The sequence below is a fragment of the Ranitomeya imitator genome, chromosome 3, assembly GCF_032444005.1.
Source record: "Ranitomeya imitator isolate aRanImi1 chromosome 3, aRanImi1.pri, whole genome shotgun sequence".
Classification (NCBI taxonomy): domain Eukaryota; kingdom Metazoa; phylum Chordata; class Amphibia; order Anura; family Dendrobatidae; genus Ranitomeya; species Ranitomeya imitator.
In genome coordinates this window covers 134,000,499-134,017,765 of record NC_091284.1, presented here as the reverse complement: position 1 = coordinate 134,017,765, position 17,267 = coordinate 134,000,499, and the positions used below count along the sequence as shown (strand labels likewise).

Sequence of the window (17,267 nt, the reverse complement as noted above, 5' to 3'; positions counted from 1 at the left end):
CCTGTCACATGCCTACTAGATTCTCATAATCTTCTCTCAATGCCTGTCACATGCCAACTAAACTCTCATAATCTTCTCTCAATGCCTGTCACATGCCAACTAGATTCTCATCCTCTTCTCTCAATGCCTGTCACATGCCAACTAGATTCTCATCCTCTTCTCTCAATGCCTGTCACATGCCAACTAGATTCTCATAATCTTCTCTCAATGCCTGTCACATGCCAACTAGATTCTCATCCTCTTCTCTCAATGCCTGTCACATGCCAACTAGATTCTCATCCTCTTCTCTCAATGCCTGTCACATGCCTACTAGATTCTCATCCTCTTCTCTCAATCTAGATCACGTGCAAGCGTGAGTTTCATCCGCTTGACCTTGACACGTGATGGCCAGTGTGCAGACCACATACTGCCAGTCTTTACTGCCCGTTTGGTCAGGCAGTTGAGGAGAATACCAATGTGTAATGCACGCTGTCAGAATTCATCAATCTGCAGTCATAGTCTGGCATAAATTAAGCTGAAGCCCCGAAAATGTTTTTAATAATGCATGTCATAAGGGAGTGTTGCTGAATTTCTAATAAGTAATTCCATTTTTGTTTTCGTCTTGTTGATGAATTTCTAATAAATCCATTTTTGTTTTCTTCTTCACTATGTACGATATCTTCTTCTTCCAGACTTGGCAGAAAGTGATCTAGCGTACACCAACGCCATTATGGGCAATGGCAAGGAAGATTACAGTGGAAAAGAAGTATTAGTTCTAGGCGGAGGCGATGGTGGCATACTGTACGAGCTCGTCAAACTGAAGCCAAAGATGGTTACCATGGTGGAGATATCCTTTTCTGTCAGGGGACTATTGCACCAGTGATTCTAGGAGTACTCTGCGTATGGTGTTCCGTTTAAAACCTTTCTATAGAGAAATTATTAAATTTTCTGTGTTTAATTACATGGTTTCTTTAGGATTTGCATAAATATTTTATTACAGTGCTCACTCCTGAGCCCTCCACTGGTTGTGCTGCACATAGTGTATTCTGTCTACATAGCGATGTATATGCGTCTTTTTATCCGGCTATGTATTGGCTGGAGCTGGCCCTGGCAGGCCGCTAGCCTTGGCTGCCCCCTGCTGGCACTCTACTGCTAGTTATGCTGGGAGATGTCTGCACCATTTTAGCGTCCTTCTCCTGAATTTGGACAGAACGTTATGTAATGTCAGGGTAAGAGGCTTCCTTTTGACAGTTTCAGGTGTACATTCCAGTTATTACATAAGAGTAAGAATATAATGTACAGGGCAGCTTGGAAGTGAAAGAATTGACACCATTTGTGAATTAGATGCCCCTAATAGGTCCATTTAGCTAATTAGGACTATTATTAATTTTATAGGATACCTTTGGCATGGAATAAAATAATTACTTATATTAGTGGTTAGTTTTAAATAATTGCACTGCAATTCTGTCTGAAATCTGCATTCCTTCTTCCATTTTCCCCTGATATGCAGTCTGCAGCCTGATCCAAGCTTACACTTTTTTTTTCTCTTGCGGGAGTGTCTCTTTCTGTAATACATGCTGGGTGAGGTCTGTGTCCAGCGTGTCACTGTATTCAGTATTTAAACACAGCCTTTATCCTGCACTTATTTTTCCTTTTATGCGCTTTTCACATTATCCTCAACCTATTTTATTTTTCTGCCCTCCCTGAGACTGAGGATGCCTTTTCCCCTTTCCACAATGTGAAGATCTGTGTAAAACCTCCTCCTCTATATCTAATACTGTGAGAAGGGAGGGGAAGAGCAGATAGATTTGTCAAGAGTAGAGATGAGAGAATAAATTTGCAGGACTCTGGTTCATCAGACCGTTCGGCAATTTTTGACCGCTGGATGGGATGCCTGCTACTCTCCTTACCTACTGGCCTTCCTGAACCTTCTTATGAATAGTTGTCTTGTGTGACATCATCCATACTCCATATCCTAGCCGCCTGACTAATCAAAAGAAGAGCTAGGAAGGCCGGGAGGTAATCAAATTGGCCTCCCGTCCCGTGATCACAGGTGACAGACCTGGCCGATGGAACGGAGTCCTGTGTTTCGAATCTGTAGTCGGGAGCTGAGATATTTATTTTGCAGGTGCCGTCATTAAATAAAGGACTGAAAAAGACTGCAGCTACAGAATGGGAGAGAAATTTTAATGAAGGCAATTTAGAAAGTTGTTTAATTTTGCATTTAGGAAGCAAATGGGCCATCAAATTATTTGCAGAAGTTTTCTAAGCCTTAAAGCATTACATATAGATTGTGAGGTATGAATTGCAGTCCTGGGTCAGGATATGAAGTACCTGGTGGATGCTAAGCATTTATAAGAAGGGTGTTAGCATAGGAAATAATCCTTATATCCTGCTATGGTACGTCTATTACTGCCGCTTTGAAGAAACTGCCCGCAGGCTTTGCTTGAGAAGCTTGGCTAAGTGCTACTTTTAAGTAAAGCTGTGGCAATGGATTGGATTTTCTGTCTAGGTCTGTGAATTTTTACTGCAAAAGCCCCAAAGTTTTGCTCACGTAACCATAATCCCATTATTTGTGAGGCTTTCTCCATCATTCAGATGTAAGAGGAGCCTGTGTTCTCTTCACTGTGCATGTGAAACGTGGTTGTGTCTGTCCTGGAAGTGGCAGTAAGTGGTGGGCTGGCAGTAAGGGAAATCCAGACTGTCTGCCTCATTTCACTACGACATGAATGGAACGTTATGTCTGTTTTTACATTCAGTCTATTGAATCATGTGTATTATTAAAATTACCTTGGGGAGGGGACGTATTGTAGATGGTGTCCTGTAACTAGCAATAAACGAAAGAGAAACAAACACGGCACTGCTCCCTTTAAAACACACCTAATAAGTCTCTTGTGTCACACTGCTAAGTGCCGCTGCTGGTCTGGAATGTTGCACGGACACCGGGTGCACTGTATCAGAGCATACAAAAAACAAGGAAAAAGACAATGCACTCACCGGTCCTTGAAATTCATGTGCCTTTAATCAGAACATGTGCAGGAACTTACAGGAGAACGTGGAAAGGCAGACGACGGCCGTTTCGTGCGACTGCACTTCTACGGGTCCGAAATCCGGGTTCGGACCCGTAGAAGTGCAGTCGCACGAAACGGCCGTCGTCCGCCTTTCCACGTTCTCCTGTAAGTTCCTGCACATGTTCTGATTAAAGGCACATGAATTTCAAGGACCGGTGAGTGCATTGTCTTTTTCCTTGTTTTTTGGGTGTCCTGTAACTAGCTGGCTGCGTTTCTATTGCGCAGACAGACGGCCATATAGCTCGTGCGATACCCGGACTGGCGTGGCACCTCTCCTGACCAGAGCGAGACGGCGTGATGTATTCCTAAGCTCGGGTCAGGATAGCAGATGGCCATTTACGAGGAGGATTGTGATGCGATCCTCTCACCAGTTATATGGCCGTCTGTCTGCACCCCTTCCCTCGGTTTGATGCCATTATCAACCCACCCTGAGATTTTTTCAGTGACTGTTCCCACCCCTGAGATGATTTGACTCCCTGGGTTGCCTGGCTCACGAATCTTGGGAAGCATACAGAAAATTCCTATCATCGGACTCCAAGGTTTGTGGAATCTGTGCGCTGTCCCTGGTGACTCTTTTCAACTCTTTGTTTTGAGTGGTTGAGGTGATAGAGGTGATTGCAGGGCCATCCTCCTGTGACATCCCATCTGAGACTCCACTCAAACAAAACGTCATTAAAATATATGGTATAAAACCACTGATTTAGAAAAAAGGCAAGTAAGCCGGGAAACTCATGGCCTTACGCGTTTCAAAGCGACTGGTTCTTAATCATAGTTCAGAGTGTTTTAAATAATGTTTCACCGATGGCTGTGTTGCTGGATACCTGTCCTTCTTTGAGACTGTTCGATGGCTGCTAACACGAACTTCTTTCCGTGCACGGCCATTGGATTCTACTACGGAGAGCTGGATTTTTTTCTACAAAGTTTGTTTGTTCAAACAAAACATCACAGGAGGTAAAGAATAAAAATGACAGATATAAGGATTAGCAGGATAAGGAAAACGGTAAGGAATATTATAATAAAGCAAATTATAAATATCTATCTTTAAGGCCGGCATCACACTCGGCGTATAAAAATACGGTCCGTAATTTACGGCCGTAATACGCAGAAAAGTCCCCAAAATAGTGGTCCGTAGCTCCTCCGTAGGCAGGGTGTGTCAGTGTAATTTGCGCATGGCATCCTCCATATGTAATCCGTATGGCATCCGTACTGCGAGATTTTCTCGCAGGCTTGCAAAACCGACATACGGACATACAATGGATCCATGTGCTCCCAAAAACATAAACATAAAAACATACGTTATATATATATATATATATATATATATATATATATATATATATATATATATATATATATATATATATATATATAATTATTTCATCCAGCGCGAGATAGAATTACCGGCTTTAAAGCTATTGCCGGCTTTTGCGTTCTCCTTCCCAAACCCGACATGATATGAGACATGGTTTACATACAGTAGACCATCTCATATCCCCATTTTTTTTTGCATATTCCACACTACTAATGTTAGTAGTGTGTATGTGCAAAATTTGGGCACTCTAGCTATTAAATTAAAGGGTTAAATGGCGGAAAAAATTGGCGTGGGCTCCCACGCAATTTTCTCCACTAGAGTAGTAAAGCCAGTGACTGAGGGCAGATATTAATAGCCTGGAGAGGGTCCATGGTTATTCCCCCCCCCCCCCCCCCGGCTAAAAACATCTGCCCCCAGCACTTGGCCACTCTCTTCCCATTCCCGTGTAGCGGTGGGATATGGGGTAATGAAGGGTTAATGTCACCTTGCTATTGTAAGGTGACATTAAGCCAGACTAATAATGGAGAGGCATCAATTATGACACCTATCCATTATTAATCCAATATCCAATAATCTGAAATGGTTAACAAAACACACACACATTATTAAAAAGTATTTTAATGAAATAAACACACAGGTTGTTTTAATATTTTATTTCTCTCTCAATCCACCTGAAGACCCTCGCTCTGTAACAAAGGAAAAATAATAAACCAACAATATACATAGCTTCCGTTGATCTGTAATGTCCCACGATGTAAATCCATCTGAAGGGGTTAAAATATTTTACAGGCAGGAGCTCTGCTATAATGCAGCTGTGCTCGTGGCTGTAAAACCCCGGGGAATGAAGGTAATGTAGGTCAATGACCTGTAGTTACCTTCAGTCCCGGTGATGCGCCCTCTGCTGGTTGTCCTCATATGAACTCGAGCCTGGGAGCTTTCCAGGAAAGTTCTTACACTCGAGGTCATATGAGGACAACCAGCAGAGGGCGCATCACCGCGAATGAAGGTAACTACAGGTCATTGACCTACATTACCTTCATTCCCCGGGGTTTTACAGGCACGAGCACAGCTGCAGTATAGCAGGTTTTTTTTTTTAATTATTATTTTTAACATTACATTTTTACTATTGATGCCGCATAGGCAGCGTCAATAGTAAAAAGTTGGGGACACACAGGGTTAATAGCGGCGGTAACGGAGTGCGTTACCTGCGGCATAACGCGGTCCGTTACCACCGGCACCGACAGGCATTGACTGCGGGGAGTAAGGAGCGGCCATTTTCTTCCGGACTGTGCCCGTCGCTGATTGGTCGCGGCAGCCATGACAGGCAGCTGGCGAGACCAATCAGCGAATGAATAACCGTGACAGACAGAAGGACAGACAGATGGAAGTGACCCTTAGACAATTATATAGTAGATAGATATATACTATAGATTATATGTATCGGACAACCCCTTTAATTGTTTTTGTGCCATTTGGGCTAATAGTGCTGCAGACATCATATAATCATTAAAACTGGACAGTGTAGTATGCTGGCAGATCCTCTTAAAAAGCAAAAAAAAAAAAACATTCTACCAGCATTTGTTTTTTTTGTTTTTTTTTGCTAAAGGTTTACGCTTTACACCTTGTACTACAATATACATGGTTTCTGAATAGAAAGAATGAGAACAGATATTGGTAACGGCTGTGGACCATGAGGTCTTCTGTATCCAGCACTGGTGAGTTGTTTGATCACCAATACCAGTGTCCAGAGAGAACACGAGGGTGGTGACTGACGGATTGAGTGGCCGTATCAATAAAACCACTCTTCTTTGTCATTCATCTTGCATTTGATTTCCATACCGTACCTGTGAATCATGAACTATATTACATTTATTTCTGTCAACGCTGCCAGGACCCTTTCTATTGTCAAAAACACATGATCACACCTTAACATACTACATACATAGACCAAATGGTGATCGACGGATGTAGGCAACATATGCGAAAAACATGTGGCGATGTGTTAGACAATCCAAAAGGTGACTGTTATCAGGTAAGTGTATGTTATGTATTATCCAGGGACACTAATTGCTCTTGGCTCCCATGAAACACAATAAGCAGCCACTGATATTAGTCCCCAATGCTCTTTTTTATGCTGTGGAACTCCACCTCATGCTAATATTTTTATTTCGCCATATGTCTTATGTTAAACTGTATCTTGGTTCCCACCAGATGCCCACTCTTCCACACCTTCTTATATTTTCACACCAGCATTGGATTCTCAGTTAGGAGCCTTCATCACATATTCAGTAAAAATAGTGAAAAACTGTTAAGGAAACCAAATCAAACGCATAAAATTCAAAGGTTATTTTTGTGTTCATAGAATAGAAAGAAAGGTAAATGTGAACAGAGGCCTAGACTGGTATTTCCAGTGTCACCAGTATGACAATAGGTGATGATCCCAGCTCACCTCCTATCTCTCCCTGCACAGTGACCACTGCACAGGTGGTCTGACACTTACCGTTTTGTGGTGAGGACTTTTCAGTAGTCCTCTCTTTATCCTTACAGGGAAGATTACAATTACATGTATCACCTACATGACCAGTACAAAGAAAATAATCACCTACACAACAATTGTTGATGGTCACAAGTCACCGTTTCCGCCTCTCTGAACAGTGACTTCTGCACAGGTCACAGATCATGCCTAGGACACTCTTATTGAGACAGATCCTGACTATTATTGTATGGTTCTTGTGGCCGCTGTAAACCATTTTTATCTATTTCCACCTGAAAGTTTATGTTTCTGACCCTTGTCAGTAATTGTACTAATTCTGTTTCTTTTTTGTATTGTTTTATGACTATGTGGAAAGATTTTGGTTGAAGATTGCGTCCCCGTGCTGAAGAGGTATGCCAAAGAAGGGCAAACATTTGATTATGTGATTAACGACCTTACTGCTGTTCCCATCTCAACATCTCCAGAAAAAGGTGCTTCTTAATACATTAGCATTTCTGTGTTACATCATTAAAGGGAATGTCCACTACGAGGCGACCCCCTTGATAATGGATCTCAGGAACAGAAAAACAAAAACCTACTTGCCTCCCGTAAGTGGCACTACTCCTTTATATTTTTGCTCAGCACTGAATCCACACTGGTCTCTTGGGGCTTCACATCAGCACTGCAGACAATCAGCGGCTGCTGATCATCTGCAGAGTCCACATTTTGTCTGAACAGAAGAAGCACTTTTGATCCAAGGAGACTGGCAGGGACGCAGTTCTGTGCATGGAGGAGCAGCGATCTAATATATATATATATATATATATATATATATTATATATCATATATACAGTACAGACCAAAAGTTTGGACACACCTTCTCATTTCAAGATTTTTCTGTATTTTCATGACTATGAAAATTGTACATTCACACTGAAGGCTTCAAAACTATGAATTAACGCATGTGGAATTATATACTTAACAAAAAAATGTGAAACAACTGAAATTATGTCTTATATTCTAGGTTCTTCAAAGTAGCCACCTTTTGCTTTGATGACTGCTTTGTTGCACACTCTTGGCATTCTCTTGATGAGCTTCAAGAGGTCGTCACCGGGAATGGTTTTTACTTCACAGGTGCGCCCTGTCAGGTTTAATAAGTGGGATTTCTTGCCTTATAAATGGGGTTGGGACAATCAGTTGTGTTGTGCAGAAGTCTGGTGGATACACAGCTGATAGTCCTACTGAATAGACTGTTAGCTGCTTTTTTCTTGCCATGATACAAATTCTAAGTATAGAAAATCGAGTGGCCATCATTACTTTAAGAAATGAAGGTCAGTCAGTATGAAAAATTGGGAAAACTTTGAAAATGTCCCCAAATGCAGTGGCAAAAACCATCAAGCGCTACAAAGAAACTGACTCACATGAGGACCGCCCCAGGAAAGAAAGACCAAGAGTCACTTCTGCTTCTGAGGATAAGTTTATCCGAGTCACCAGCTTCAGAAATCGCAGGTTAACAGCAGCTCAGATTAGAGACCAGGTCAATGCCACACAGAGTTCTAGCAGCAGACACATCTCTACAACAACTGTTAAGAGAAGACTTTGTGCAGCAGGCCTTCATGGTAAAATAGCTGCTAGGAAACCACTGCTAAGGACAGGCAACACACAGAAGAGACTTGTTTGGGCTAAAGAACACAAGGAATGGACATTAGACCAGTGGAAATCTGTGCTTTGGTCTGAGTGCAAATTTGAGATCTTTGGTTCCAACCACCATGTCTTTATGCGACACAGAAAAGGTGAACGTATGGACTTTACATGCCTGGTTCCCACCGTGAAGCATGGAAGAGGAGGTGTGATGGACCAGCATGGCTACCACAGCATCTTGCAGCGGCATGCTATTCCATCCGGTTTGCGTTTAGTTGGACCATCATTTATTTTTCAACAGGACAATGACCCCAAACACACCTGCAGGCTGTGTAAGGGCTATTTGACCAAGATGGAGAGTGATGGGGTGCTACGCCAGGTGACCTGGCCTCCACAGTCACCAGACCTGAACCCAATCGAGATGGTATGGGGTGAGCTGGACCGCAGAGCGAAGGAAAAAGGGCCAACAAGTGCTAAGCATCTCTGGGAACTCCTTCAAGATTGTTGGAAGACCATTCCCGGTGACTACCTCTTGAAGCTCATCAAGAGAGTGCCAAGAGTGTGCAAAGCAGTCGTCAAAACAAAAGGTCGCTACTTTGAAGAACCTAGAATATAAGACATATTTTCAGTTGTTTAACACTTTTTTGTTAAGTATACAGGTCCTTCTCAAAAAATTAGCATATAGTGTTAAATTTCATTATTTACCATAATGTAATGATTACAATTAAACTTTCATATATTATAGATTCATTATCCACCAACTGAAATTTGTCAGGTCTTTTTATTGTTTTAATACTGATGATTTTGGCATACAACTCCTGATAACCCAAAAAACCTGTCTCAATAAATTAGCATATCAAGAAAAGGTTCTCTAAACGACCTATTACCCTAATCTTCTGAATCAACTAATTAACTCTAAACACATGCAAAAGATACCTGAGGCTTTTATAAACTCCCTGCCTGGTTCATTACTCAAAACCCCCATCATGGGTAAGACTAGCGACCTGACAGATGTCAAGAAAGCCATCATTGACACCCTCAAGCAAGAGGGTAAGACCCAGAAAGAAATTTCTCAACAAATAGGCTGTTCCCAGAGTGCTGTATCAAGGCACCTCAATGGTAAGTCTGTTGGAAGGAAACAATGTGGCAGAAAACGCTGTACAACGAGAAGAGGAGACCGGACCCTGAGGAAGATTGTGGAGAAGGACCGATTCCAGACCTTGGGGAACCTGAGGAAGCAGTGGACTGAGTCTGGTGTGGAAACATCCAGAGCCACCGTGCACAGGCGTGTGCAGGAAATGGGCTACAGGTGCCGCATTCCCCAGGTAAAGCCACTTTTGAACCATAAACAGCGGCAGAGGCGCCTGACCTGGGCTACAGAGAAGCAGCACTGGACTGTTGCTAAGTGGTCCCAAGTACTTTTTTCTGATGAAAGCAAATTTTGCATGTCATTCGGAAATCAAGGTGCCAGAGTCTGGAGGAAGACTGGGGAGAAGGAAATGCCAAAATGCCTGAAGTCCAGTGTCAAGTACCCACAGTCAGTGATGGTGTGGGGTGCCATGTCAGCTGCTGGTGTTGGTCCACTGTGTTTCATCAAGGGCAGGGTCAATGCAGCTAGCTATCAGGAGATTTTGGAGCACTTCATGCTTCCATCGGCTGAAATGCTTTATGGAGATGAAGATTTCATTTTTCAGCACGACCTGGCACCTGCTCACAGTGCCAAAACCACTGGTAAATGGTTTACTGACCATGGTATTACTGTGCTCAATTGGCCTGCCAACTCTCCTGACCTGAACCCCATAGAGAATCTGTGGGATATTGTGAAGAGAAAGTTGAGAGACGCAAGACCCAACACTCTGGATGAGCTTAAGGCCGCTATTGAAGCATCCTGGGCCTCCATAACATCTCAGCAGTGTCACAGGCTGATTGCCTCCATGCCACGCCGCATTGAAGCAGTCATTTCTGCCAAAGGATTCCCGACCAAGTATTGAGTGCATAACTGAACATTATTATTTGTTGGTTTTTTTGTTTGTTATTAAAAAACACTTTTATTTGATTGGATGGGTGAAATATGCTAATTTATTGAGACAGGTTTTTTGGGTTATCAGGAGTTGTATGCCAAAATCATCAGTATTAAAACAATAAAAGACCTGACAAATTTCAGTTGGTGGATAATGAATCTATAATATATGAAAGTTTAATTGTAATCATTACATTATGGTAAATAATGAAATTTAACACTATATGCTAATTTTTTGAGAAGGACCTGTATAATTCCACATGTGTTAATTCATAGTTTTGTATAGATAGATATATTATACTGCAATTGTCACACACTGGGAAACCTACTCTAAGGTATTGTGGGGGGTTTTCTCCTGAATATTGCTTCCTGCTTATTATTGGCCAACATCATAAAGGAAGAAGTACAGGCTCCCGTGAAAACTCTCTGATAACTTTGATGATTAACTCATTAGGTGCAAAATACTTTTGATTCAATATCTCCCCAACAGAGATGCATAATTAAAAAAAGACAAAAATGTTTTATTCTGCTCTGCAGCCACTTTTTCTGCCTGTGTCCAGTTCAACATGAAAAAATTGGTGAAAGGTCCTCTTTACGTTTTGGTATATTTGCAATATAAATGGGACAATACACATAGGTTGAAAAATGGACCTAGGTCGATAAAGTTCATCCTTTCTCCACCAATTATACATTTTGTCACAAAATTAACTATAACCCACAATGTTATGTGTATTGAGGTAATCATCCAGCCCTTTTTTAAAAGCTGTTATAGTTATGGCCATTACTATCTCTTGTGGTCGGGCATTCCACAGTCTGACTGTTGGAACTGTAAGGAACCTTTTCCTATTTAGCTGCCGGAATCGCCTTTGTTTCACCCATAATAAGTGCCCCCTTGTCCTTTAGTATGGTCCTTGGAAGGAATAAGTCAAGCGCCAGTCCTTTGTACTGACCACACATATGGTTCTACATTTAAATGATATCCTCGGAGTTTTCTTTTTTCTAAGCTAAATAAGCCCAACTTTTCCAACCTCTCACCATAAGAGAGGCCTTTCATCCCTTGTAATTATCTAGTTTCCCACCTTTGACCTGACTCTAATTTCTGAATATCTTTTTTAAAATGTAGAGGCAAAAAAATCATCCCATATGCTAAGGTTGCCTCACAAGTGATTTATAAATGGGTAACAATACATTGGGATCTCAGGATTTTATCTTTTTATACACCCTAAAATTTTGTTTGCTTTTGCTGCTGCTGCTTGACATTGAGTACACACACTTTTTTTTTTATTATTATTATTATTAGTGTTTTCATCATTGTGGAATTTAGATTTGGGGAAATGTCTTAATCTTAGCTGAGGTGAAGAATTCCCAACTTGAAAGTGACTTAATTTTGCTTACGAATTCTAAATCTTCTGATCTAATTTTTCTTTGAGTATATCAGGATGTTAAATGGGAAAAATTAAAACAAAACATATATGAGAAGCGATGACTGTTTTGTAAAGCTTTTAAAAATCCTTTGTTGCCAATCCAATTACTATTGTTCCTTTTACCTTTTATGATCTAGATTCTACTTGGGAATTTTTTAGGCTGATTTTGGATCTTTGCATGAAGGTATTGAAACAAGACGGGAAATACTTCACTCAGGTAAGTAGTAACCAAACTGAAGTTCTACCCAAATGTGAAATACATTTATCAGAGCACTGTAAAACACCCAGAATTGGTGTATGCTGAACCTCCCCCATTTTGCCAGTCCAGAAAATAGTGATTGCTGGCAAAATGAAATTAATACAAATTAAACCTATGCATTCTTTATCAATGAGTTTCAATGGTGATTGACGCCACTGTATGACTTTTTTGGAAGCATCCATTTAATTTATAGCTCCTGGTAAATATACGAAACAGAGGCCTATAGTGGCATGTCAAAGTTTGGACACCCCTGGCCAAAATTACTGTTATTGTGAACAGTTAAGCAAGTTGAAGTTTAATTGATCTCTAAAATGCCTAAAGTTAAAGATGACACATTTCCTTCGTATTGTAGGCAAAAGTGTATATATATGTGTGTAAATAAATATATATATATATATATATATATATATATATATATATATATATATATATATATATACTTTTTTTTTTTTTTTTTTTAATCTTTTACATTTTTAAAAAATACAAAAAAGAAAACTGGCCAATGGTAAAGTTTGGGCATCCTGCATGGTTAGTTCTTAGTAGCGACCCCTTTTTAAAGCAATACAGCTTGCAAACTCTTTTGAAACCAGACAAGAATTTTTCAATTCTTGTTGAGGGATTTTCATCCATTCTTCTTAGGAATTCTTCCAGTTCTGTAAGATTTCTGGGTCGTCTTGCATGCACTGCTATTTTGAGATCTAGCCACAGATTTTCATTGATTTTTCAGATCATGGGATTGTTGGGGCCATTGTAAAACCTTTTTCTTTTTTTTTTTCTTTTTTTACTGTGAGTACGCAGGAGAGGTTTTCTTATGATGACTCTCTAATGACTATCATATTTGTGCAGGTGCCTCTGAACAGTAGAACAATGTACTGCAACTTCAGAGTCTGCTAAATCTTTCTGAAGGTCTTTTGTAGTCAAGCGGGGGTTCTGATTTTCCTCTCTAGAAATCCCACGAGCAGCTCACTGAAATTTTCTTGGTCTTCTAGACTTTATTTTGACCTAAACTGTCCTGTTAACTGCCATTTTTAATTACATTTCAAAATGAGGAAAGGGCAACTTGAAAACGCTTTACTATCTTCTTAAAACCTTCTCCTGCTTTTGTGTGCTTCCACCATTTTCATTTTCAGAGTGCTAGGCAGCTGCTTAGAAGAACCCATGGCTGCTGTTTTTTTGGCACAAGGTTAGAGGAGACTGGAGTTTTATACAGCTGGGAAATTTGCTTAACCTAGCCCTTCCTAACAATGATGGTAAAAACAAGCCATAGCCCTAACAGACTAATTGGTGTATGAAACCTTGGTAAAAGTTATCTGAGCACACAAATCATCAGACCATTTTCCTTTTTGTAATTTCTAAAATGTAAAAAATTACATTACATTTTTTTGCCTAAAATACAAAGGAAATGTGTCCTCTTTAATTTTAGGCCTTTTAGAGATCATTTCATCTTCAACTTGTGCTTAACTGTTCACAAAAACAGTAATTTTGACCAGGGGTGCCCAAACCGTTACATGCCACTGTAGATGCAATGTAAGCATAGTCTAATAGAAGCATACCATACATTTTTTAATACTTAATCTTTAGATAAAGGAGTTGTCTGGTCAAAAATAAAAGTTCAGGGGGTTTGTATGTCACCCTTAATTCACCTGACCACTGCAGCCAATCAGCAGTTCTGCTGCTCTTGGAATGATTACATTTCCTTTTCCTGTGTCAGTGAAGACCACAGAGAGGACTGTGCAGGATCTAGATGGCTGCCAGTAGGTGAACATCTCTTATTTTGTTATTTTTTACGGCTCTAGTCCCCTGGGGAAAACTTTTTTTTGCCAGGACACCACCTTTAGCTGTTTAACATCGAGACTATTCAGAAATCACAAAGTTTTATGTTGTCTAGTGGTCAAAGAATACAGTATTCATATCGAATTCAGATGAGCTTTCATTCCTGTATTATTGTACAGATATTGCAAGGATTCTTCATAACAGCTTAAAATTAGACTTCCGTATTTTCTGGTGTATAAGACGACTGGGCGTATAAGATATACGCAGAATGCAGTATAAGAATGCAGTGAGTGAAGGACCTTCGATGATGTCGCGGTCACGTGAGCGATCAGGTGACCGGTCACGTGACTGCGACGTCATCGAAGGTCCTTCACTCACTGCATTCTTAGGAACGGAGGCAGACGCTTGCAGCGCTGAGAGCCAGGGTCCGTCGGAGGGGTGAGTATATCCATATTTTTTATTTTTATTCTTTATTTTTTACATGAATATGGATCCCAGGGCCTGAAGAAGAGTCTCCTCTCCTTCAGACCCTGGGAGCCATCCAGGATCACTCCGTGCACCCGTACCCGGCATATAAGACGACCCCCGACTTTTGGGACAATTTTTAGGGGTTAAAAAGTCGTCTTATATGCCGGAATATACCGTAGTCAGACGCGGTGCTGAATTTATAACCGTTTCTCATGCTGTTTGTTAGTTTTATTGCATCTTGCTACATTTTAGATGCTTTTTTTTGGTACTTTATGTTCTCTATTCTTTCACTTGCTTTGCACAAATATGTTGATTCAAATATATGTTTCACGATTGGGTTTTTAAAGGGGTAGTCCTGCACTTAAAGTTTATTTTCTACATATCTAACCTTACACCTTAACCACTTTTGTAATTTACTTTATTACACAATAAATCTTCTCCCTGTCTAGTTAATTTTTAAATGTGTTTTTTTTTTTTAATTGAACTTGCTGTCACATTTCGTTTTAGAGGTCTCTCAAACGTAACGTCACAGGAGGTTGGGACTGCACTCACTCCGTGCTTCGTCCATTGCCCCTCCTAGAACAGGGCATCACAGGCAACAGCACTGCAGTTACTAGTTTCTTGCATCACTGCCCCTCTAAAGGCGTCCTGGATCCTGGGAGATGTAAGTGCAGCGCTGACACTTTGTTTCTATCTCCGCCACTGCTGTAGCTTCAATGAAAGAAGATGCGTCAAGATAGGAAATAGAAGCAGTAAGTGACAAGGGAGCCATCTCACAGCTTTTAGCACTGCCCAAAAATGAATTGTTAGCAGGGGGCGGTGAAAGAAGCAGACAGTGACACCAGCGCCGCCGTCTAATGACTATTCGTTTGAGGGCGCGGCTAAAAGCTGTTTGGTGACTCTGATGTCAATGACTGGTTCTATTTCTTCCTCTTGATGTTGTCTTTCAGTTGGAAACTATGGCGGTGGTAGAGATAGAAGCAGTGCTGGCGCTGCTCTCACATCTCACACTGTCCATCACTCAGGATCCAGGACCTCTTCACAGGGCGGTTATGCAAGAATCGTTCAGAAACGCCCAATCTGTCAAAATATGAAAATAGTTAATCTGATCGGTAAACGGCATAACGCGAAAAAAGATCAAAACTCCAGAATTACGTTTTTGTTGGCTGCCGCAATATTGCAATAAAATGCAATAACAGGTGATCAAAATAATTTATCTACCCCAAAATGGTATCAATAAAAACATCACTAAAGAAATAAGCCGTCACCAATTCCCAGACCCTGAAAAATGGAAGTACCTATACATGCTTAGTATGTGTGAACTTGTAAGGACCTGGAGAATCATAATGGCAGGTGAGTTTTATCATTTAGTGTACATGGTTAAAAAAAATAAATAATTGTGGAATTGCATTTTTTTTTTTGCAATTTCACCTCGCATGGAGTCCCCCCCCCCCCCCCAGCCCTTTTCCAGTACACTACATGGTAAAATCAATGGTGTCGTTCAAAAGTACAACTTTAAAAAAAAAAACACGCCCCTCATACAGATGAAGCAATAAAAAGTTATGGCTCTGGGAAGAAAGGGAGCAAAAAATCAAAAAATACCAAGGTGGTGAAAGCGTTAGGCTATGTGCACACATTGCAGAATTGCCGTGGAAATTTCCACGGCAATTCCGCAATTCCTGCCGCGGGTATATCGCATGCAGAATTTGCATGCATATTCCCGCTAAACACTAGCGTTTTACAAGCGTAATTAGCTTGCAGAATGCTAGCGTTTTCCAAACGATCTGTAGCACCGCTTGGAAAACTGACATAGTGTTTGACAAGTGTGACCAACTTTTTACTATTTATGCTGCCTATGCAGCATAAATAGTAAAAAGATCTAATGTTAAAAATAATAAAAAAAATAAAAAAAAAAAGATTCTCACCTTCCGACGGCCCCCAATCTCCTCAGCGGTGCATGCGGTGGCTTCCGTTCCCAGGGATGCTGTGTGCGAAGGACCTGGGATGACGTCACGGTCACGTGACCGCGACGTCATCCTAGGGCCTTCGCACACAGCATCCCTGGGAACGGATGCCGCCGCGTGCACCGCTGAGAGGCGGGCGGACTCCGGGGGCCATCGGAAGGTGAGTACATCACAATTTTGTATTCCAATTCTTTTTTTTTTTTACAGTGATATGGTGCCCAGTCCGTGGAGGAGAGTCTCCTCTCCTCCACCCTGGGTACCAACCGCACATGATCCGCTTACTGCCCGCATGGTGGGCATAGCCCCATGCGGGAAGTAAGCGGATCACTGCATTCCTATGTGTGCGGAATCCCCGCAATTCCGCAAATTAATGAACATGCTGCGTATTTTTCCGGAATGCATTTCCACTCAGGAAAAAAACGCAGCATGTGCATGCAAAATGCGGATTGCATTCTTTTAATAGGATGCTTAATGTGAGCGTTTTTTTTTTCGTGGTTTTATCTCGTTTATATAGCGAAAAAAAAAACGGAATGTGTGCACACAGACTGATGGATTAGATAGATTGGGAGAAATGTAGGGTATTGTATAATTGAGTAAATTAGAAAATACATTTTATGTGTCGGACCACCCCTTGATGCTAAGCCTTTTTTTGCAAAACCGTGCCCATATTCTAGACACTGTCTAGCTAGGAAAAAAAGTGTTTGCAAGACATTGTTTGGTGCATACATAGCCAGAATTGTGGTGCAGCCTGGGCACATTCAGTTTAGTTTTGTAGTTTTCTCCTCTTTTTGTATTGCTCAGGAATATTACCTCATTGTTTACCTCTAGAATATTCTTTTTGCTGTAGCGAGTGGTGCTCAGTGCCTCCTATAGTAGTTTTTCC

General features: G+C 41.1%; 1 protein-coding gene across 1 annotated transcript in view; it reads left to right on the top strand.

Annotated features, from left to right (window-relative positions):
- Positions 1-17,267, top strand: part of SMS (spermine synthase) — a 177,807-nt gene that overhangs the window by 89,998 nt on the left and 70,542 nt on the right. The window contains exons 6-9 of the mRNA XM_069761472.1: positions 672-829; positions 6,308-6,394; positions 7,212-7,326; positions 12,058-12,137. Of these exons, the coding sequence (XP_069617573.1) occupies positions 672-829; positions 6,308-6,394; positions 7,212-7,326; positions 12,058-12,137 (440 nt within the window). The remainder of the gene's footprint in view (positions 1-671; positions 830-6,307; positions 6,395-7,211; positions 7,327-12,057; positions 12,138-17,267) is intronic.